This window comes from Macrobrachium nipponense, chromosome 27 (assembly GCF_015104395.2).
Source record: "Macrobrachium nipponense isolate FS-2020 chromosome 27, ASM1510439v2, whole genome shotgun sequence".
In the NCBI taxonomy this organism is placed as follows: Eukaryota; Metazoa; Arthropoda; class Malacostraca; order Decapoda; family Palaemonidae; genus Macrobrachium; species Macrobrachium nipponense.
This window is the reverse complement of record NC_087216.1, coordinates 49,445,273-49,470,909: the sequence shown is the minus strand read 5'-3', so window position 1 is coordinate 49,470,909 and position 25,637 is coordinate 49,445,273. Positions and strand designations below refer to the sequence as shown.

Below are 25,637 nucleotides of genomic sequence, written 5' to 3'. Positions count from 1 at the left end.
TATATATATATATATAATATATATATATATATATAGAGAGAGAGAGAGAGAGAGAGAGAGAGAGAGAGAGAGAGAGAGAGAGAGAGAGACGAGAGAGAGAGAGAGAGAGAGAGAGAGAGAGAGAGAGAGAGAGAGAGAAATTGCAAATTTTAAAGTAATTTGTATTTTTTCCTAGCTATTCTTACCCCAATTGCATATAAGAGGAGCCTGGATGTCAATCCGGTACCGACCAGAAAAAAACTGGTCATTTCCTCCTCACCCCCAGCCAGGACCTGTAGGGCTTTCCTTTCGCCTGTTAATATTAAAATAAAAGGAAGAAGATATCGTAATAACTTTTTAGAATAAAATAAATAAAAATATTAGAAATAGAAACTAACATTTATAAAACAAAAAAACAAAATAAATAAAAAAATTGGAAAACAAAATAATAATAATAATAATAATAATAATAATAATAATAATAATAATAATAATAATATAATAATAATAATAATAATAATAAACACATCAGCTTCCTCAAAAATACAATGCGCAACTGGAATACAATACTTACAAGTCTCTGGAATCAAGATAGCAGAGGTTAATATCAGAGGGGGGATCTTCCAGGGAGACTCACTGTCCCCACTACTCTTCGTAGTAGCCATGATTCCATGACAAAAGTACTACAGAAGATGGATGCCGGGTACCAATCAAGAAAAGAGGCAACAGAATTAACCATCTGATGTTCATGGACGACATCAAGCTGTATGGTAAGAGCATCAAGGAAATAGATACCCAAATCCAGGGACTGTAAGGATTGTATCTGGGGGACATCCGCATGGAGCTTGGAATAGAAAAATGCGCCTTAGTCAAACATACAAAGGGCAAAGTAACAAGAACTGAAGGGATAAGCTACCAGATGGGAGCAGCATCAAACACATAGATGAAAAACTGGATACAAATATCAGGAAATAATGGAAGGAGGGGATATAAAACACCAAGAGATGAAGGACACGATCAGGAAAGAATATATGCAGAGACTCAAGGCGATACTCAAGTCAAAACTCAACGCCAGAAATATGATAAAAGCCATAAACAAAACATGGGCAGTGCCAGTAATCAGGTACAGCGCAGGAATAGTGGAATGGACGAAGGCAGAACTCCGCAGCATAGATCAGAAAACCAGGAAAACCTATGACAATACACAAAGCACTACACCCAAGAGCAAATACGGACAGACTATACATAACACGAAAGGAAGGAGGAAGAGGACTACTAAGCATAGAGGACTGCGTCAACATCGAGAACAGAGCACTGGGGCAATATCTGAAAACCAGTGAAGACGAGTGGCTAAAGAGTGCATGGGAAGAAGGACTAATAAAAGTAGACGAAGACCCACAAATATACAGAGACAGGAGAATGACAAACAGAACAGAGGACTGGCACAACAAACCAGTGCACGGACAATACATGAGACAGACTAAAGAACTAGCCAGCAATGACATTGTCAATGGCTACAGAGGGGAGAGCTAAAGAAGGAAACTGAAGGAATGATAACAGCGGCACAAGATCAGGCCCTAAGAACCAGATATGTTCAAAGAACGATAGACGGAAATGACATCTCTCCCATATGTAGGAAGTGCAATACGAAAAATGAAACCATAAACCACATAGCAAGCGAATGTCCGGCACTTGCACAGAACCAGTACAAAAAGAGGCATGATTCAGTAGCAAAAGCCCTCCACTGGAGCCTGTGCAAGAAACATCAGCTACCTTGCAGTAATAAGTGGTACGAACACCAACCTGAAGGAGTGATAGAAAACGATCAGGCAAAGATCCTCTGGGACTATGGTATCAGAACATATAGACCAGACGTGACGTTGATTGACAAATCCAAGAAGAAAGTATCACTCATTGATGTCGCAATACCATGGGACACCAGAGTGAAGAGAAAAGAGAGAGAAAAAAATGGAATAAGTATCAAGATATGGAAATAGAAATAAGAAGGATAATGGAAGATGCCAGTGGAAATCGTACCCATAACATAGGAGCACTAGGCACAATCCCAAGATCCCTGAAAAGGAATCTAGAAAAACTAGAGGCTGAAGTAGCTCCAGAAATCATGAAGAAGAGTGTGATCCTAGAAACGGCGCACATATTAAGAAAAGTGATGGACTCCTAAGGAGGCAGGATGCAACCCGGAACCCCACACTATAAATACCACCCAGTCAAATTGAAGGACTGTGATAGAGCAAAATAATAATAATAATAATAATAATAATAATATTTCGGAAGGAGACCCTCTCGTAGACATGTTTTGTTAAAAATGATTGCTGCTTCAGCACTATTAATCTTGTAAAGAGTCTTCTCTATTTTTCTGATGACAGCTTTCTCGTTGCTGCTTATACTGGCGAGCAACGCACCAAAGGACATGGTAAAATTCGGTTGAGTCATTTGGTTTATTATTGCTTATACAATTCTTGCTTATACAATTCTCTCTCTCTCTCTCTCTCTCTCTCTCCAACGCGACGTTTCCTCCTGATCCGCAGGACATTATCAAGCGATGAATGCTAAGGGACTGAACTCGAGTGGCGATTCCTTCTTAAATCGTGCTGTTGCGGGCTTCGAGGTACGGTATAGAGAACCTCTCCGGCAGGTCGAGTTTTCATTGGCTCCTGGGAAGGTGACTCATACGGCGAGCGTTTACGAGTCTTGCAGACCTTCTCAGGCGAGGGGTATCACTGGGAGCCTTTTGATTTGCTTCTACCTGAGTGACGTCACTCCTGGTATTATTCTGATAATGTGCTTCACGTCCAGTGTTTGCTTCATGCTCTGGTACTTTCGTTGGGGGAAAGGGGCGTGGTCCTCCTCACACACGTCGTATCAGGAACGCTTCTTGAGTGGTATTAAGGGGAGGCTTTGCTTGAGTATAAGCAGCGCTTCCAGGAGGCGCAGACGTCGCGGGTCAGGGGCTCTCCCATGATTTTGACATTCCTGATGATGTCGTCTCTTGTGATGTCTTGCTGTTACTGCAAAGGCGTGCTGCCTAATGGCGCCCTCCTGGGCGTGGCAGGAGATCCTTTTAGAAAGGCGCATCGTCGTCATGCCGATGTAAATCCCAGGGCATCCTTGGGCGCGGCATACATATCGGTAGACAACATTGGACTGATTTAGGGGGTCTATACGGGCGGGGAGGGGTTGTTCTTCATCAAGAGGTCCTTCGTACTCCCGATTCCTTATAGTAAATAATAAGGGACACTTTTTCCCTTCTCCATAGGGCGGACGCGTTCCTCTATTATTTTCTTCATGGCTGCTTCGTCCTCCTTGTATTGGTGGTGCATGAAGGCTTTGTAGAAAAAAATTTTATCCTCCGGGGGTAGGATGTTCCTTCTCTCTTCCTCCGTCATGTACCACTTGTCAAGGGCGGCTCGTGTTTCTCGGTTTATTAGTTTATTTGAGTGCCCATTATTAATCAGCATCTGGGATGCTCGGTCGAGTTCGAGGTGTGTCCTGCCAACGTCGAACAGTGCGAGAGGGCCCTCCTGACGAAGGGCCTGACAGTGGTGGTCTTTAACCACGCAGGACACTCGCTATCTACATTTAGACAAAGTCCAAGGTTCGTAGCCTTGGTGAAGACTGTTGTCGCTAGCTTCTGATTCATTTTTGTGACAAGGACGCTAAGGAAGGGGAGCAACGTTCGGCTCCCCTTCCTCAGCGTCCTTGTCACAAAAACGAATCAGAAGCTAGCTACAACAGTCTACACCAAGGCTACGAACCTTGCACTTTGTCTAAATGGAGATAGCGAGTGTCCTGCGCGGTTCAAGACCACCACCGTCATGGCCTTCGTCGGAGGACCCTCTCGCACTGTTCGACGTGGCAAAGCACTCACCTCGAACTCGACCGAGCATCCAGATGCTGATTAATAATGGGTACTCAAATAAACTCCTAAACTGAGAAACACGAGCCGCCCTTGACAAGTGGTACATGACGGAGGAAGAGAGAAGGAACATCCCACCCCCGGAGGATATAAAAACTTTTCTACAAAGCCTTCATGCACCACCAATACAAGGACGAAGCAGCCATGAAAAAAAATAATAGAGGAACACGTCCGCCCTATGGAGGAAGGAAGAGAGTGTCCCTTATTATTTACTATAAGAATCGGCGTACGAAGGACCTCCTGATGAAGAACAACCCCTCCCCGCCCTTAGGAGACCCCCTAAAGCAGTCCAACGTTGTCTACCGATACTTATGCCCCACCCAAGGATACCCTGGGATTTACATCGGCATGACGACGATGCGCCTGTCTAAAAGGATCTCCTGCCACGCCCAGGAGGGCGCCATTAGGCAGCACGCCCTTGTAGTACACCAGCAAGACATCACAAGAGACGACATCATCAGGAATATCAAAATCATCGGGAGAGTCCAAGACCCGCGACGTCTGCGCCTCCTGGAAGCGCTGCTTATACTCGAGCAAAAGCTCCCCTTAATACCACTCAAGAAGCGTTCCTGATACCGACGTGTGTGAGGAGGACCACACCCCTACCCCCCAACGAAAGTACCAAAGCGCATGAAACAAACACTGGACGTGAAGCACATTATCAGAATAATACCAGGGGTGACGTCACTCAGGTAGAAGCCAATCAAAAGGCTCCCAGTGATTACCCTCGCCTGAGAAGGTCTGCAAGACTCGTAAACGCTCGCCGTATGAGTCACCTTCCCAGGAACCAATGAAAACTCGACCTGCCGGAGAGATTCTCTATACTGTACTCGAGAACCCGCAACAACACGATTTAAGAAGGACTCGCCACTCGAAAAGCTACGGGCTGCTCTACGAGCAAGAGCCCGTGCTGGCACAAGGCCAGCTAAATCTTAAACAACAACAACCTCTCGAATTCAGTCCCTCAGCAGTCATCGCTTGATAATGTCCTGCAGATCAGGAGGAAACGTCGCGTTGGAGAGAGAGAGAGAGAGAGAGAGAGAGAGAGAGAGAGAGAATTGTATAAGCAAGAATTGTATAAGCAATAATAACCAAATGACTCAACCGAATTTTACCATGCCCTTTGGTGCGTTGCTCGCCAGTCTAAGCAACAACAAGAAAGCCGTCATCAGAAAAATAGAGAAGACTACAAGATTAAATGTTGAAGCAGCAATCATTTTAACAAAATAATAATAATAATAATAATAATAATAATAATAATAATAATAATAATAATAATAATAATAATAACAATAATAATAATGAGAGTAAAAATGATAAATCAAATGTAGGTACTTAAAATAATAACAAAATTAATAAAAAAAAATCCGAATTATGAAATAAGAAGGAAAATATAAAAAAATATAAATAAAACAAAAAAGCATAAAAGCAAAAAATGTTTAAAATGATTATAATAGAAAATTAAAAATAATAAGGAGAACAATATAATAATAAACAGAAAACTAAGAATATCAATAAAAAAGTAATAATAAAAAAAGCAGCTATATAAATAAAAAATAGAAATAAAACTAATGAAGATAATTAAAAAGAATAATATAAATTAAAAGTAATAAAAATATATAATTAATCTTACGCCGAAGCCCTAAAAATCAAAACCTCTCCTGTATGCCGGCGCCGGTTGGAGTGAGCGCGGAAGCAGAACAAAAAATAATTTTTTCAAAAAATCACAGCGCTCTTAATTTTGAAGATTAAGAGTTTATTTTTGGCTCATTTTTTTGTCATTGCTTGAAGTTTAGTATGCAATCATCAGAAATGAAAAATAATATCATTATCATATGTAAATAATGCGATATATGGTAGCGAAAAAAAAAATTCATAGATAATTGTATTCAAATCACGCTGTGTCAAAAACACGGTCAAAGCTAACGAGTTAATTTTTTTTCGTTATATTGTACACTAAATTGCAATCCTTTTGATATATAATACAGAGTAAAACAATAACAAAAGCAACACCGGAAAAATATTATCACAAAATGATGTACGAATTCGTAATGCGCGGACGTAAAAAAATATTATTTCAAAAATTCACCGTAATTCTAAATATTGTTCTAGAGACTTCCAATTTATTTAAAAATTAAGACAAATGATTGAATATTATGATACTGTAAGAGTTTTAGATTAGAATTGCAGATTTCAACCATTTGGGACGAGTTAAATTTGAACGAATGTCGAAATTTTATATATATATTTTGTTATATGCACATATTTCGGGGATGATGGAAAAAGCTACAACCTTTAATATTTTTTTATTGTATGCTTCATGAATTTGCGCACATTTTGATATATGAAACTCTATAAAAAAAGGCTAATATGAAAAGGAGCAAATATTAGGATAATGCGATGTCCGTATTTCGGAGAACTTGCGGCCGCGAATCGGCGCGCGGAGTGAAGGTAAACTATATTTTTCAAATATTCACCATATATCACAATATTGTTTTAGAGACTTCAAATTTGTTTCAAAATGAAGAAAAAATGACGGAATATTATTAGGCCGTAAGAGTTTTAGCTTACAATTGCGTTTTTTTTCAACTATTTCGGTAGAGTCAAATTTGACCGAACGTGTTTTTTTTCTATTTATTGTGAATTATATGCAAAATATTTCGAAAAAAGAGAAAAGCTACAACCTTCAATCATTTTTAGTTGTATTCTACATGAAATTGCGCACATTTTTCATATATAAACTTTTATGTAACAGCTAATCTAAATGGTGCAAACATTTCGACAATCTCACAAAAAAAATTCTGATTTTTTCGGAAGAGTTACCGCTCGAACGTAAGGAAAATGTTTTTTTTTTCTTCAAAATTCACCATAAATCGAAGTATTGTGCTAGAGACTTCCAAGTAGTTGCAAAATTAAGGTAAATGATTGAATATTACTAGAATATAAGAGTTTTAGCTTACAAATTGCGTTTTTCGACCATTTAGGTAGAGTCAAAGTTGACCGAAAGTTGAAATTTTTGCACTTTACGTTATTTATATGAAAATATTTCGAAACTGATAAAACGATACAAACCATGGGTTGATTTTTGTTGTATTTTGCATGAAATTGCGCACATTTCCATATATAAAACTTTATGTAACGGCAAATTTAAAAGGGTGCAAACATTAGGACAATCGCACGAAGAAATTTATCGGAAGAGTTATCGCACGAACGTGAGAAAACAATTTTTTCATAAATTAACCATAAATCGAAATATTGTGCTAGAGACGTCCAATTTGTTTCAAAATGAAGGCAAATGATTGCATATTATTATAATAATAAGAATTTTAGCTTACAATTGCGTTTCTCGACCATTTTCTGTAGAGTCAAAGTTGACCGAAGGTTGAAATTTTTGCACTTATCGTTATTTATATGAAAATATTTCAAAACTGATAAAGCTACAATCATGAGTATTTTTTTGTTGTATTTTACATTGAAATTGCGCACATTGTCATATATAATAACTTATGTAAAGGATAATTTAAAATGGTGCAAAAATTATGTCAAAGTGACGAAATAATTTCCGAGATGTGTCACTGATACTTTTTAGTAGGATAAGAAAGAAATTCGCGCTTGCGCGCCTGCGTAGCGATTGTAAACAAAACAACGCCTTGATCCGTGGAAACTCCCAGCATCCCCCAAGGCGCGTGATACAAAAGTTTTCGGCTGGTAGGCCTATAAGTATTTTTCCGCGAATTTTTAAAAAAAACTTTTTTGAGCCCGACGTATCATACGTCCAATCGGCATACGGGAGACATTTTGACACGACGTTTAATAGGTCCAATCGGCGTAAGCGGGGGTTAAAATAAAAATAAATAAAAAAATAATGAAAATAACACAATAAAAATAAAATAATATTAAAATAAAAAAATATAAATACAATTTATAAAAATAAAATTAATCACTTGAAATAAAAATCTCTAAAATAAAAATAAATTTAATGCAAAAAATAAAGATTATTAAAAAATAAGTAAAATATAAATAATAAAGTAAAAAATAAAAAATAAAATAATATAATAAAATAAAGACATAATAATAAACAGAAAACTAAGAATCTAAATAAAAATGTAAATAAAATAAAAGTAAAAACAATAGTAATATAAATACAAAAAAAAAAATAAAATGAGCAAAAATAATTATATAAATTACAAATATAGAATAAAAATAATAAATAAATAAAAAATAAATATAATGCACATAAAAACAGAAATAATAAAAATGTAAATAATAAATAATAAAAATAACAAAATTAATCCAAAAAGTAAAAATTAATACAAATAATAGAAATAAAATAATAATAATAAAAATTAGAATAATATTCTTAAAGTAAAAAAAATAAAAGTTGTAAAAATATAATTAAAAATTAAAAGAATAATGATAAAATTTTAAAAAAATAAGACAAAAACAATAAAAAATAAAAAATAAATATAAGAAAATAAAAAATATACAAATAATAATAAAAAATAAAAAAATTAAAAATAATGATGAGACAATAAAAAATAATAATAAACATAAAACTAGAAATATCAATAAAAAATCAATAAAATATAATAAAGTATAAAAGTAATATCATAAAAAGATTTAAAGATATAAAAATAATTATATAAATACCCCAAAATAAAAATTAATGAAAAATATTGTAAATAAAAATAAATATAATACAAATAAAACAGAAATAATAAAAATAGAAAAAAAATAATAATGAAAATAAAATAATAAGATTTAAAATAATAATAATAATATAATAATAATATAATAATAATAATAATAATAATAATAATAATAATAATAATAATAATAATAATAATAATAATAATAATAATAATAATAATAATAAAAACCACCCAGAAATTCCTGAACCCGAACCAAGTAAGAGACTCTGGGAAAACATATGGAGCAATCCGGTATCACACAACAAACATGCAACATGGCTCCAGGAAGTCAAGGAAGAAGAAACAGGGAGAATAAAACAAAGATTCACAACAGATCACGACAGACACAGTCAGACACCAACTAAAGAAAATACCAAACTGGAAAGCCCCAGGTCCCGATGAAGTCCATGGATACTGGCTCAAAAAACTTCAAAGGCCCGGCAACACCCACGAATAGCAGAACAACTCCAGCATTGTATCTCAAATCACCAAGCACCCAAATGATGACCACAGGAAGACATCCTTAGTACAAAAAAGACAAGAGTAAGGGAAATATAGCCAGTAACTACAGGACCTATCACCTGCCTACCAATAATGTGCAAGTTACAAACAGGTATCATCAGTGAAAGGCTATACAACTACCTAGAGGAGACAAACACCATCCCCCACCAACAGAAAGGCTGCAGAAGGAAGTGTAGGGGCACAAAAGACCAGCTCCTCATAGACAAAATGGTAATGAAGAACAGTAGGAGAAGGAAAACCAACCTAAGCATGGCATGGATAGACTATAAGAAAGCCTTCGACATGATACCACACACATGGTTAATAGAATGCCTGAAATATATGGGGCAGAGGATAACACCATCAGCTCTCAAAAATACAATGCGCAACTGGGAATACAATACTTACAAGCTCTGGAATAAGACTAGCAGAGGTTAATATCAGGAGAGGGATCTTCCAGCGCGACTCACTGTCCCCACTACTCTTCGTAGTAGCCATGACAAAAGTACTACAGAAGATGGATGCCGGGTACCAACTCAAGAAAAGAGGCAACAGAATTAACCATCTGATGTCATGGACGACATCAAGCTGTATGGTAAGAGCATCAAGGAAATAGATACCCTAATCCAGACTGTAAGGGTTGTATCTGGGGACATCAGGATGTAGTTTGGAATAGAAAAATGCGCCTTAGTCAACATGCAAAAAGGCAAAGTAACGAGAACTGAAGGGATAAAGCTACCAGATGGGAGCAACATCAAACACATAGATGAGACAGGATACAAATACCTGGGAATAATGGAAGGAGGGGATATAAAACACCAAGAGATGAAGGACACGATCAGGAAAGAATATATGCAAAGACTCAAGGCGATACTCAAGTCAAAACTCAACGCCGGAAATATGATAAAAGCCATAAACACATGGGCAGTGCCAGTAATCAGATACTGCGCAGGAATAGTGGAATGGACGAAGGCAGAACTCCGCAGCATAGATCAGAAAACCAGGAAACATATGACAATACACAAAGCACTACACCCAAGAGCAAATACGGACAGACTATACATAACACGAAAGGAAGGAGGGAGAGGACTACTAAGTATAGAGGACTGTGTCAACATCGAGAACAGAGCACTGGGGCAATATCTGAAAACAGTGAAGACGAGTGGCTAACGAGTGCATGTGGGAAGAAGGACTAATAAAAGTAGACGAAGACCCAGAATTATTCAGAGACAGGAGAAAGACAGACAGAACAGAGGACTGGCACAATAAACCAATGCACGGACAATACATGAGACAGACAAAAGAACTAGCCAGCGATGACAATTGGCAATGGCTACAGAGGGGAGGGCTAAAGAAGGAAACTGAAGGAATGATAACAGCGGCACAAGATCAGGCCCTAAGAACCAGATATGTTCAAAGAACGATAGACGGAAATAACATCTCTCCCATATGTAGGAAGTGCAATACGAAAAATGAAACCATAAACCACATAGCAAGTGAATGCCCGGCACTTGCACAGAACCAGTACAAAAAGAGGCATGATTCAGTGGCAAAAGCCCTCCACTGGAGACTGTGCAAGAAACATCAGCTACCTTGCAGTAATAAGTGGTACGAGCACCAACCTGAAGGAGTGATAGAAAACGATCAGGCAAAGATCCTCTGGGACTATGGTATCAGAACGGATAGGGTGATAGGTGCAAACAGACCAGACGTGACGTTGATTGACAAAGTCAAGAAGAAGTATCACTCATTGATGTCGCAATACCATGGGACACCAGAGTTGAAAGAGAAAGAGAGGGAAAAAATGGATAAGTATCAAGATCTGAAAATAGAAATAAGAAGGATATGGGATATGCCAGTGGAAATCGAACCATAATCATAGGAGCACTAGGCACGATCCCAAGATCCCTGAAAAGGAATCTAGAAAACTAGAGGCTGAAGTAGCTCCAGGACTCATGCAAAAGAGTGTGATCCTAGAAACGGCGCACATAGTAAGGAAAAGTGATGGACTCCTAAGGAGGCAGGATGCAAACCCGGAACCCCACACTATAAATACCACCCAGTCGAATTGGAGGACTGTGATAGAGCAAAAAAAAAAAAAATAATTAATAATATATTAATAATAATAATGTGGAAGTTTCTAACAGGTATCATCTGTGAAAGGCGGCATAACTACCTAGAGGATACAAACACCATTCCCTGCCTACAGAAAGGCTGCCCAATGAAGTATAGGGGCACAAAAGACCAGTTCCTGATAGGCTAAATTGTAATGAAGAATAGTAAGAGAAGGTAAACCAACCTAAGCATGGCATGGATCGACTACAAGAAAGCCTTCGACATGATATCACAAACATGGCTAATAGAATCCTTGAACATATATGGGGCAGAGGAAAGCACCATCAGCTTCCTCAAAAATACAATAGGCAACTGGAATACAGTATTTACAAGCTCTGGGATAAGACTAGGAGAGGTTAACATCAGGCGAGGGATCTCTCCACTAATTCATCGTAGTAGCCATGATTCACATGACAAGAGTACTATAGAAGATGGATGCTGGGTACCAACTCAATAAAGGAGGCAACATAATTTACCATCTCATGTTCACGGACAACATCAAGCTGTATGGTAAGTGCATCAAGTAAATATATACCTTAATCCAGACTGTAAGTATTTTGACACTGATGTGCAGATATCCATGATTCGAGGGGATGGGATTCCTTTAGGCCATAGTTACTTTGAGGAATTCGGTAGCGATTGGGCCCACTTGGCATGGATATACCAGTTTCAAGCCATAGGCAACCTCTACCTTGGTAAGGTAATGCCTCCGTCATCGAAGCTGGCTTTCTGCCCACCTCTTATCTTGGCCATAGTTTTCTTAAGGAATTCGGTAGCAACTGGGCCCACTTGGCATGGGTATACCAGTTTCGAAGCATAGTCAACCCCTACTGTGGTAAGTTAATGCCTCTGTCATCTAAGCTGCAGTTTCGCCCTCCTTTTGGGTGTTGGGGGAGGGGGGAGGGTTTCGTCGGTGCCTTGTCTTTCCCAATTTCTTTCATTCGGAAAGGCTAAACCCACCTGATGAGCTCTTTGGCAGGGGCGAAACCTCATTATATGACAATAATAAAGGTTGTTACACAGTATGTCCTGTGACATAGTATGCTGATATATTTAAAGTTGGAGAGTCATTTTAGTCAATTCTAAAGACTTCCTTTGTGGGGTTGAATTAGAACATTCTGATTTTATACATTTAATCATAACTGAAGAAGTGTTATGAAAAACAATTAGGCCATTTCTTCTAAGTAAATAGCACCTAAACCTTGTTTCTACCTTAGGGGAAACAGCCAGTGAAAGCAATATAAAAATTCTTCCTTAAACTATGAATATAGTCATAATTTCAGCTGATCAAGCTAAATGCAGGAAAAAGATTCACTCATGATATACTTATAAAATCTGTTAGTGAGGTCAGATACCATATCTTTAGGCCCCGTAGCAGATGATTATGAAGTTCACTGTTATAGGTTTACCCCTAAATATTCAAGTTAGAAGAACTGTCATTTCTACACTATATGTATAATGCATTCACATTGTCTGTTTTGTTGGTATAAATTATCTCTAACTTTATTAAACTTAAAATTTTTGTTTAATTTTTATACTGTTTTTTTACATGCTATACTTTCAAAATCAATTTAGTTTTATTATCTTCTGATTAATAATAATGATTATTATTTTTATTATTATTACTTTCTGTTGCTTCTTTGGAATGAACACTAATATTCTTCGGAAACTTGAATTTCAAGCTAATGACCCCTTTCGGGGCCTTGTTCCATATGAAAAGGGTTCTTGTTCAGATTAACAATAATTGTTAGTTGATCTTTTCCTTTGTTCGTCTTCTCCAAACTCTGGAGATAATTCTACACGCACATGCACAGACATAACAGGAGAAAGACGCTAGCGCAAGGAAGGCTAGCACCAAGAAGACTGCCACGTCCGCCATCACGTACTGGAAGAAATGGAGCGTCTTGCCCCCGTACTCGGCATAAGAGCAGTTGCGAGCGTTACAGCGAACGGCGTACTCAATCCACCAGATGGCTCTCTCGGCTGCCGTCTCCTTCTGATCCTGAGCCGCTTCTGACACTCGCTTCATCCTGGCAGCGTATCTGCGTGGGAAGCAAGTGGTGGCAGCGGGTATTTGGCAGGTTTTTGGCAGTGTTTTATATATAAACTCTTTCATTGAAATACCTACTATGTGACCATAGTACTAAATGACAGACATATATTATTATTGTGGAGCTTTGTAAGATTTTATGGACCTTTTAAATATCATTTCCCAATAGAGGATAAAAGCACTGTCTTGCTGGTTCCAGAATGCAACAATCATCCAACTTATCCAGATTTCCAGGGCTAATTTTCACAAGATTAAGTGAAACAGAGAACCAGCTTAGAAAGAGGGCAGAGGAGAAGGCCCATGAAAAAAAATCAATAACTTGTAAAAGACAAAGAAAAGACAATAGGAAGCAAAAACAATTTGCGTAAAACTCACGATGGGTCATTTATAAGAGTCTGGATTGACGTGAAGAGAGCTCTCTTGTCAGCTCATCCCATCTGATCACTAGACCTAGTCCTTTGTTGGCCATCTGAACCGCATTGCTGTTCTGGTTGAAGGCTACAGGGAAACCCAGAATTGGAACCCCATGGTACTTCGCCTCCTGAACTCCAAAATTACCGCAGTGAGACATGAAAAGCCGCGTTTTAGGATGTCCTGGAGGAGATAGTGCAATCAACAGAGTTGCGCGGGACAAACAGGTAAGTCAATGCTATAGACCTAAAAAGAAAAAAGTGACTGTATCCAGTCTGGTTGAGAGATGCCAGGTACTGTCTAAGTACTATCAAAATTTGTAAAAAAAAAAAAAAAAAAAAAAAAAAAAACAAAAAAAAAAAAAAAAAAAAAAAAAAAAAAAAAAAAAAGTATAGCTGTCGATTTGACATTGCTCGGAGAGAAGTTCTGTTGAAATGTCTGGGATATTTTAAAATTTTTTGCCAAGTTGGTTTTGCAGTGATCCTGATGATAAAGTAAAGTTTCTTGTGACAATCACCAGTCACCTGGTGTACAGACAAAAAGAATGGTTGTTCAGAGGGCTCCTGACACTAAAGTTTAGTTTAGCAATCACAATTCACCCATTTTGATTCAACAAACATTGACTTTTACCCAGAATATCCTGCTGCGGCAGCCACTTCCTCGTAATGACATTTGGCGGGAGATCCAGGTCATCCTCTTCGTATTTCCAAATGACCTTCTGAGGCAGTCTTCTAAAAACCTCAAGAAAAATTACCTGGGAGGAAAACAGACAAGATTTTGAGATTCTTAGGAAAGCTGACTTCAATTCTTTATTTACTCTTTTCTATCAATTTAATTAATTCATTTGTCAAGCTAGTTCTACCTAACAACCTCTTTCTGTATTTCTTATTACATTTTGTTACTTCCTTCAAATAAACACCTTAATATTCTTTGGAAGCTTGAATTTCAAGTCAGTGGTCCCTGTGGTGGCCTTGTTCCATTTGAATAGAGTTCGCCCACTGTATAATATACTAATAATAAAAACAAGTCTTCCAAAGAATAACTGGTGTAAATGTGCGTTAGAATTTAAAGTAGACTGATGTTGCTTGTTCCATTCTGATCAATAAAAAAGCGACTGACATCTAAATTCACTCAGAACAGATATATTGTGTGTGCATGCGTGTGTCCCCATGCAGGCTCTCCCGTTACAGACAGTTCGCGAATAAATAACTCTAACGAAAAATCATGTCAGCGGGAAAGGTCCACAAGATAGTTCACCTTGTACTGACTGGGTATATCACTGCTCTTCACATAGCTGCCCAGGGTGAAAAGTATGATGCCCGAGTCGCCAGCTGACTCAGCAATTCCTCGAGATCCTAAACAAGAGAAGATCGTGTGTGAGGGGATACATGTATATGTGTATATATATATATTTATGTGTGATATATGTATATATTCACACACATATATATATATATATATATATATATATATATATATATATATATATATATATATATATATATATATATATATATATATATATATATATATATATATAGATATATATATATATATATATATATATATATATATATATATATATATATATATATATATATATATATATATATATATATATATATATATATATATATATATATATACTATTTTCTGGCCATCCTACAATACATTTTTTGCATGTGACACTATATAGAAACAAGAAAAAAATATGTACAATGCTTAGATATTTTATAAAGACATATATAAAGAGGTATTAAGTGGCCTTTTTGTGAAAATACAGAAGATAAGTTTAGCATACATTTTATCCACACTATGTAAAAGTGAGAAGTGAAGCAGTTGACAAACCATTTATTGAAGGCAGTATTGAGAAGCAAGAAGGGAATGCTGTATCATATGTTATAGAAAAACTGAGGTGCCGGTACAAGGGCAAAGCCTATGCCCTAGAACCTAACCTAACTTGACCCAAATATTAAGGAGCTGTTTTAAAGACAAGTCCCTACCACCACTATCACCACTGTTAGGGAGGCGCTTATCCTGTCCTCTAGAGGTTTTTAGTGTACAAATAAGCTTAGCGTCTGAATTAACCTGTTGGAGAGCCAGTTATAGCACTAATCAATCCCTCAATCAATTCATTTATATGATTCTAAGGGTTGCCCTAGACATATCTATTCAATACATCTGAGCCTCAAGTTTTCTGGTTTCTATTTATTTTAGGGAACAAATCCTTTACGTATATTACTTACTCTTCTGGTATATGTCCTTACCAATTATTCTTATGAATTGTAACTGCAGCAGAGAGCAACAACTCCAAAGTTTTGTTACAACTCTAGGTTACCTAAAGTCAATCACTTCCCAGGAAACATAGATATCAATACCTTTTTCTGTGTTCGCATCAGCTCTTCAGAAGTGACTTATGTGCAAAATACATTGTTCATATTGTGGTAAAACTCTCAAATCTAGACTTAAACTACTTTGGGGTCTTTCAGTGCACACATCTCAAAATTTGTTGAAGGGAGGCAAGTTTAATTGCATTTACTGACTACCTTAAACAGAGATATGTTAACATACCATTGGCATGAGCAAAAGTAACTTTTATCGACACCTCCTCCACCTACTCTAGTAAAATTACTCTTCATCAACAATGTACCATTTCCTGTGAATCTACAGACTGGCAACAATATTTTGATTTCTTTTTGGTAGACTTACACTGGGCAAAGGTTTGGGAGGCTTTGCAGTGATGGTTCCGATCTCAACCTGAGTGGGGAGCAAAGGCATAGGTCCATCTAGCGCAAAGTGACCGTTGATCAAGGTCAGGTGGACCCTCTCAAAAAGCTGTCCCACTGGGGGCATGCCAGGAATATATCTTTCGAGAATTTTCTGAGACATAGAGATGGATGTCTCCTCGTATTCACTGTACAAGGCCCACGTCCTCCACACATTTGTCAGCCTCTCGAGAAAGGAGACGTGATCATCATACACCAACTTATTCGGTATCACAGACAGAGGGAGCCAATTGCCCTGCCCGGCTATGCTCAGGGCCTCTACAGCAGCTCCAGAGGAGCACAAGGTAACAAACGCTCCATTGTAATCCATCAGGAAAGGACCAGCAATTTCGTTCATTGTACTGAGAATCACAACAGCGTCAAAATCACGCCGTCTCTCCCAAAGGCGTCTGATGTGCTCGTTCCTCCACATCGCGTCCCCTGTTTTTTCAATGACGTCTCTGATCCAGTCGTATCCAGCCAAACTGTTCCTATAGTGGAAGATGTTCATGGCTTCCAGTTGCTCGACAGATGCCCCTGTGGGAACTTCTGTGACGTTCGGGTGTCTGAAATGGGAAAATATCCTACAACAAAGAGTATACTTCACATTCAAAAGTTTAGAATGAGGACAAAATTAACTGAAACATCATGATGGTAGTCAAACTGCTATATGTATAGAAGCTCCTGACAATGAATAAACCACTTCTATTCTTTCAGCATCCCTCTTTTGCACGTATCAGTTATTTTTTCCTTATAAGCTTACTCTTGCCAATAATCATATTCAAGTCTCTCCTCTGAAAACCAGTCACCAAACTGTCTTACTTGGAGGAAGGTCCATAAGTCGACACGTGGGTGACGAGGTGACCAGCGTTGGCAAGGATCTCGGAGAGATGAAGCGTCAGGCGATAGACGCTGTGTGGCCCAATCGGACACATGACTAGCAAGTTGTACTGCTTGGCAATGGAAGGTTCCACAAGGGATACCAAGATCCCTGCTATCAGGACTGACGAGAGACAGGCCATTGCTCCGCCTGACTTCGCTGAATACAGAAGAGATATCTAGATTGAGATGAAGGAACATTGCTTTATACAAAGCTGATGCTCCATGAACTCTCCTTCACTCCTTGTAGGACTAGCAGCTTAGGCATAAAGATAGTGTTTTAACTGCAGAAGGTAGAGGCTTTGTTTTACTATTTATTATTAATATATTCAGAAGATAAAACTTATTTGTATGGAACAAGCCCACGCAGGGGCCACTGACTTGAAATTCAAGATTCCAAAGAATATATGGTATATTCATTAGGAAGAAGTAAAACGAGATAAAAGTAAATACAGAAAGAAGAGACCCCACTTATTTAAAAAAGAAATATATAAGTAATAAATAAACAAACAGAAAAAAATGTATTTTTTACCTCATATAGATATATAGTATATATAGTATATATATATATATATATATATATATATATATATATATATATATATATATGTGTGTGTGTGTGTGTGTGTGTGTGTGTGTGTATAAAGGTTTTGCCATGGAGGAAAATGAAAGGCGAGAGGGCCAAGAACTTTCGGTCTAACACGACCCTTTACTTAGGAACAACTGATCATACAGAGCAAAAACTTAGTAAAAAGTAGGCTTAATATCCAAACTGACATTACAAGATTAGCATAAGGTCCAATTTCACTCTACAGAAACGAGAAAACGCCTCAGGGCAAGATTAGCGATTTTTAGGCAGCAACACCTTGGAGGAGCACACACGTGGTCAACACATGATTCATCCAGAAAACAATACATTTTGAAAAATAAGGAAGCATATACGACTTAGTAACATAAATTTAACAAAAATGATCCAAAAAAATGAGTGAAAAGACGTAAATACGATATAAATATAGCTAACAAGAGAAAGAGAGAGAGAGAAAGAAAGAAAGAAAGGGAGAGAGAGAGAGAGAGATACTAACTATATACATGTGGGACTAATTAATTAGTATTTCATTTATTTTAAGCTCCTTCATAAACATTTTACAAACATATGGGTCCAAATGGTACAATCCCAGACTAAGTTTTAGGTTGTTTTTATGAGTGATTTGTATAATTGCTGATTCCAGTAAATTTCTTGAAACTTAATCATTAGATCTAGCAATTACAAAGGTATCGCCCCAATTTATACAATGAGATTTTTCGCTCAGATGGATAAACAGTGCATCTAAAGTCTGGTCTGTTCTAACTGAATACATATGCTGCTTAATACGTACACATAAATTTTTATTTGACTGACCGACGTAAAAAGATGGGCAATCCTTACAAGGAATTTTGTAAATGATGTTGTTATTTGTTTCGGGACTATTCTTAATTACCATATCTTTAATGGCATTGTTATAAGAGAACACTACATTGACATTAAACGATTTAAATATTGATTTTATGGTTTCAAATCCACGAAAGTAAGGCAAGCTAAGTACATTTTTATGGGTTTCTTTTTCATTACTAGCAACACTATAAAACTTTTTTTGAGCTCTTTGATAACATAAATCAATTATATAAGGTGGGTAGCAGAGATCGTTTCCTATCTTTTTTATGTATTCTATTTCTTGGTCAAGATATTGTGGACTCGTGATACGCAAAGCACTTAAGACCATAGAAGAAAAAATTGACATTTTAATATTAAAATGGTGGCCAGAATAAAAATGTACATATGTTAAATTATTTGTGGGTTTTCTATCAATACTGAATTCACATTGGAAAGATTCTCTATGTATTAATATGTCTAGGAAAGGGATGACATTGTTATTTTCAATTTCAACAATGAATTTTACGGATGGCACTAAATTATTCAATTTAGATAATAAGTCATTTACATCGATACCAACAGGTAAGACTATTAAGATGTCATCTACATATCTGTACCATTTTAAGGGGACAAGTGTGATATTCGGGAGGTGTTGTCTTTCAAAAAATTCCATATATAAGTTTGAAAGGAGAGGTGATACCAAATCATTTGTTGGTAATATTCTCCATTAGAAATAAATCTGCAATCACAAATACACAACTTAATCAATGAAATTATGTGACTAACGGACATAGGCAATTCATGCAATACAAGTTCATTACTTAAATATTCTAGCACAGAGTCAATAGGGACTTTTGTAAACAAGGAACATACATCAAAACTGACAAAGATATCACAAGGGTTTAGTACAATGTTATCTCATTTTTCTACAAGATCAAGAGAATTCCGGATGTGTGAATTAGATACAGTTCCAAGTAGCGGGGATAACAATTTAGTAATATTTAGATTTAGATAGTTTTTCAAAAACATTAATCCTATATTAATAATAATTGGGCGCATAGGTTTGTTTTCCTTATGAGTTTTAACTAGGCCATATAAATAAGGTAATGAGGGACACTTTACAGTTAATTTACACAAGAGTTCTTTTTTATCTTTAAGAATTTGTTTCATATTGATATTAAAGTTTTTATTATTTGGTCAAACGGGTTTTTTGTGAGTTTTTCGTAAGTTGTTTCATCTTATAATAAAGTATGCATGCGTGATATGTAGTCCGTTTTGTCCAGAACTACTAAACTATTGGATTTATCAGCCTTAGTAATGTGGAATTAGCAATTATACAAATTGTTAGGAAAACAACAGGAGTCTGTCTATAAATATGTAGGGACAATTGGATAGGAAAATCCACTGGTAGAAATATATATAGAGTGAGGGTAGAGTAATGAAAGAATCTACCAGGAGAGGTAGAAAAGGGAGTAGATGTGTGGCAGTATCAGACTGCAGCAATAGCAGTTTCGAAAATGAGACTAAACACAGGCAGCAGTTTGCCAAAACAGCAAGTTGTAAACTCCAGTGGAAAATCTGAACTTTGACACCTTCAGTGGGTGGTTACCGTAGATTAACATAACCAATAAGACTAATCTAGGGGTGGCACCGGAAGGAAGGAAAGCCACTCAAGAAGTAGTAGGTTGTGTCTTAGTAGAAGTTAAGGAGGAGCTTAACTGTATGAGTTAGGTTGAGACTTCACTTGAGGTCTCAGAGAAATTCAGTTAGGATCTAAGCCTTATACAGGGAGGCTACGGCAGTACTTCCTCTGTTCCCTGTGTAGTGTTGTGTAAAACTGTGACTTATTATTGTAATAATAAGTAAGAATAATTAAGTGGTGTTTAAACTTGTCCAAGAGCCTACGGTGTACCCAAGCTTAAAACCCCATCCGGAGAGACTGGAAAATGAAAAGAAATTAATCTACAATGTTCCTAAGAAAAGAAAAACTCACCACAAGTGATAACTGAAGGTTAGCCCATATAACAGATAACCTTCCAAACATTACCAACAAGCTACCGAAGAAAGACTGACTAATAATAAAAGAGAAGAGAAGAGGGAAAGAGAATAAAAAAAAAAAAAAAGGAAACCCGTAAGTACAAACGAAGACAAAAACACAACAAAAATTGGTGCTCAGCGATTGTGGATTTTAAGTGCAAAACACCGATAAAGAAAAACACAGACACACAGTGGAAAAATTAAACAGAGTAGAAAATATAAAGTACTGACCAACTGTTAGAAAAAGAGCACTAATCCTTAAGTGCTAGAAACATAAAGAAAAACAACAAATAAAATAAAGAAACCTAGGCACGAACTCTACAAATAACGAAAAGAAGAAATTTCCGAGTTTAATAACTCGAAGGACGGACGAAGAAAAAAAAAAAATGTCTGTAACTGCCTTTTCTACCTCTCCTGGTAGATTCTTTCATTACTCTACCCTCACTCTATATATATTTCTACCGGTGGATTTTCCTATCCAATTGCCCCTACATATTTATAGACAGACTCCTGTTGTTTTTCCTAACAAAATCACTAATAAAAACAACCTAAATCTTAGTCTGGGATTGTACCATTTGGACCCACATATTTGTAAAATGTTTACGAAGGACCTTAAAATAAATGAACTACTAATTAATTAGTCCCACATTTATATAGTTATCATCTCTCTCTCTCTCTCTCTCTCTCTCTCTCTCTCTCTTGCTCGCTATATTTATATCCTATTTTCGTCTTTTCACTCTTTTTTTTTTTTTGGAACATTTCTGTAAAATTCATGTTACTAAGTCGTATATGCCTCCTTGTTTTTTAAAATGTATTGTTTTCTGGATGAATCATGTGTTGACCACGTGTGTGCTCCTCCAAGGTGTGGCTGCCTAAAAATCGCTAGCGTTTTCTCGTTCTGTTAAGTGAAATTGGACCTTATGCTAATCTTGTAATGTCAGTTTGGATATTAAGCCTACGTTTACTATGTTTTTGCTCTGTATGATCAGTTGTGCCTAAGTAAATGGTCGTGTTAGACCGAAAGTTCTTGGCTCTCTCGAGAGGCGTGACATGAATCTCATCTCCAGCACACCTTAAGGCAGACATTGCAAGAGAGTAATCTTGAAATGTCCCTATAAATGGTTGTTCCGATAATTTTATCAACATTTTCTGTAAGCTATCGTTCATTAACCATCAGCCAGTATACAATATGCCATCTTTTCCATTTCATTATTGCTAACTGGTTGGGCAACACAGTCAGCATTCTATGATTATACAGACACACATAAACATATAATAAAGATCAATACAATTAAAAAAACACTGTTCAGTAGGGAATGATATTGTAGTCTTTATCAGAGAATCTTATAAGCCAATGATTATTTGGGTGAATGAAAACAAAGTTCTCGCCATCAACGCCTCTCTCCAACCGGAAAAACTCGCTGGTGGCTAAAGATAATGTTTAAGAAAAATAATTGGAAACTTTGGCAAGCCTGACACTGCCCTATACACAGATGTTCTGCTAACTTTGGCTACCATACAAGAACATGAAAATATGGAATCAGATGTTCGCAGCAAAGCCAAAGCATACATTGAATCACTACTCAAATATGAAACCATACTGACTACTCAAATATTTCTTCGTATATTTGACCAGACTACTCCCCTTTCGAAATATTTGCAAACAAACAGAATGGATATTCTCTCTTCGTAAAGAATGGTTGCTACTACTAAAGAGAGTCTGAATAAAATAAACAGAGATTTTGGAGGTATTAAGGTGGCTGCAGATCATTTTGTTTGTTGGGCTAATGAACAGCTAGAAGATGAAGAGAACGCAGATTTGGAGTTGGAGGTGCAGATAGAATTGCCACCGAAAAGAGTTAGAAAGAAGAAAACGATGCCTGGCGAGAAGGCTTATGGTGAAAGGCTGAATGACGCAGAGAGGGCTTATGAAGTTGAGGTATATAATCCAATATTGGACAAAGTCACACAGAGCCTCAGTGATCGATTTCTTTCTCATGGGACTCTTTACAACGATTTATCGATTCCAGACCCAAGAATTTTAAGAACTCAGTAAGCCATGCTTAGTTCGACAGCCGGGCAACGGCTGAAAACTTGATGTTGGAATTAAGGAGTCTAGCTACACACTCGAAAAAATGGAAAAATGCACCCTTGGAAGACTACACCGTTAAAGATATGAATGATGAGGATGAACACGAGTCTTATTTAAATGAAGACAGTTATGGGACAATTGCAACGAAATGTTCACGTAAGAATTGCCCAGTCTGCTGTTACCAGATACTCAGTAGGTACAACTTGTTAAGTGATGCCTATCATATAATTGATCTAGCTTACAAGTATCTCCTGATCTTGTCAGTTACTCAAGTTTCTTGTGAGAGAAGTTTTTATACCTTGAAATTCATAAAAAATCGGCTAAGAAGCAGACTCTCACAAGAACACCTCCAGGAGTTTATGCCATAAACAGTAGAGAGGGATATATTAATGTCTCTTGATAATGATTTAATAATTGACAAAGTTGCATCCAAGAGTGAACTATTAAAGAAAATTTTGATAATCTAAAATAAAAGTAATCCTTAGTTATGTCTGCATGTTTATTTTTATGTTTCCCAGAGCCGTTTATCCGACCCATACTATTATATATATATATATATATATATATATATATATATATATACCCATATATATATATATATATCATATATATATATATATATATATATATATATATACTATATATATATATATATATATATGTATATATTATATATATATATATATATATATATATATATATATATATATATATATATATATATATATATATATATATATATATATATATTTATGTGTGTGTCCCATCAAATTTATACTTCCATTTCAAGATATACCTCCCAATTTTATTTAGCTCCATCTTCAAGTGGACCGGTGAACATCAAAAGTCCTGGGCCGAAATTTAGTCCCAGTCCGTCCCTGTTTATATATATTATTGATATATATATATATATATATATATATATATATATATATATATATATATATATATATGTAATGCATACATACCCCTCCTTGAATGATGTTAAGTTCTTCGGACAAAAGCAGAGGAATCTTTGTAATACTTGTATTCTTCTTCGTTTATAACCTAATAACCGCACCATACATCATTCTAGTTCATTCTTCTTCTTCCCCTTTCAATCAGGACTCAAGAATCACAACGCAAGTTCATACTCGTAAATTTAGCCCTCGAGAGCTTGACGAATCTGAGCAAAAGAGAGGTTATCGGATAAATTAGTTGTAAATTGGTATAATTATCCACTTTGATCATTTATTCTAATCGAATGAAGTATGAATTATAAATCGTTTAGCTGGAAGCGACGTCAGGACGGATGCTCGCTTACCTGTGTCAACCGATCAGCAGTTCAAATGACACTGATGATCTGATCGAAAACCCTAGACTGAGGACGGAGTTTTACAATGCATTTTTTATGACACTTCCAGAATTAATGTACTATTCTCTTCTCTTCTCTCTCTCTCTCTCTCTCTCTCTCTCTCTCTCTCTCTCTCTCTCTCTCTCTCTCAGTTATTATTTTGAGTCTAAAATGGATAGCTTTTATCCGCTGTTCCAAGCAAAAGTTATTTTCGTCCCGTAAAGAATTTGTTTCGATTTATTTATCAAGTAAGCTGACGTCACAACAGAAAATGTCACCAAAGGCGATCATGGGAGAGAAGGGGTGGGGGTTAGACCTGCCAAGTAGGGAGATAGGGAGAATGGGGGAGTAGCACGGAAGTAGAAAGGAGACGAGTTACTTGGGAGAGACAGAGAGAAAGAGGACGGTCAAATGATTTGTAGGCCTAGTATTCGTCCACTCTTCTTTTATTTTTCTTGAAAAAAATAGGATGGGTTCAACCTTACCATACTAAATCTTCCTCTGTGAATTATGCAGCCTATTTCATTCTCTCCTTTTAAGAAATTAGTAATTATATCTTTAAAAAAAAGCAGTAGGAGTGGAGAATTATTCCTCACACGAACGCTGAACCATGACAGTCACAGTTCCCTTTAAACTGTGCTTGCGATCAAAACAAGGTCCCAAGCGTTCTATAGCTGCTTGCGTGGAGGCATGTGAGGAGCAATAATCACTTGGTAAATAAGTCGTTGTGTACATGTCTTTACATTAATCTTGTGAATGATTTCAAGAGCTATTTTAGACCGGCAGCTCGCACCATTGAGATACAACGATCGAGATACCGACTGCAACCCCTACTGGTATTTAGGAGTAGACTTGTAAACTGTGAAACTGACCGTCTGCCGAAAATATATAGGTGGTTTACTTAACAAGCACCACTAATTGCTTGTTAGATTTTGGGTCTAGATCCAATATATGAGATACCAGATGAAACTAATATATAATATATCTGCAGAATCTACTGATTACAGAATGACAGTGACAGACATTTTGGAGGGTGGGTTCCCCTGACAGACGCGCTGAAAAGGGGTTGTTAATTGGATCTAGATCCAACTTAGGAGATACCAGTAAAATTTACACTAAAATAGCACTGCACATCCGAGAATACTGTGGTGGTAATGACAGACGTGGTTACCCCCTGACAGACGCCCCACAACGAGTGGGGAGAGGGAGACATGATCTTCATCCAACATTAGAGATACCAAGTAAATTTTGTACTACATTAGCACTGCACATCCTAGAGTACTGCGGTGGTAATGACAGACATTTTAGTGGGTGGTTACCCCCGACAGACACCCCACAACGAGTGGAGGGGGAGGGGGAAGGGAAGGGGGAGACAGGATCTCCATCCAACATCGGAGATACCGAGTAAAATTTGTACTACAATAGCACTGCACATC

At 36.8% G+C, this 25,637-nt stretch overlaps 2 protein-coding genes across 4 annotated transcripts in view; one reads left to right on the top strand and one right to left on the bottom strand.

Moving 5' to 3' along the window:
• LOC135201059 (UDP-glucosyltransferase 2-like) overlaps positions 1-24,802 on the bottom strand; it is a 26,794-nt gene extending 1,992 nt beyond the window's left edge. Inside the window, exons 1-6 of one of the 3 annotated variants that reach the window (XM_064229923.1) lie at positions 24,687-24,802; positions 17,272-17,488; positions 16,394-17,015; positions 14,315-14,438; positions 13,649-13,867; positions 12,382-13,265 (exon numbers count right to left, since the gene is read on the bottom strand). In XM_064229923.1, the coding sequence (XP_064085993.1) occupies positions 13,659-13,867; positions 14,315-14,438; positions 16,394-17,015; positions 17,272-17,471 (1,155 nt within the window). In that variant the 5' untranslated portion in view covers positions 17,472-17,488; positions 24,687-24,802 and the 3' untranslated portion in view covers positions 12,382-13,265; positions 13,649-13,658. Of the gene's footprint in view, positions 1-12,381; positions 13,266-13,648; positions 13,868-14,314; positions 14,439-16,393; positions 17,016-17,271; positions 17,489-24,171; positions 24,225-24,686 lie in introns of those variants that run through there. The other 2 variants (XM_064229922.1, XM_064229924.1) reach the window with 2 other exon arrangements.
• LOC135200695 (uncharacterized) overlaps positions 22,473-25,637 on the top strand; it is a 39,191-nt gene continuing 36,026 nt past the window's right edge. Inside the window, exon 1 of the mRNA XM_064229303.1 lies at positions 22,473-22,715. Coding sequence (XP_064085373.1) covers positions 22,473-22,715 — 243 coding nt within the window. The remainder of the gene's footprint in view (positions 22,716-25,637) is intronic.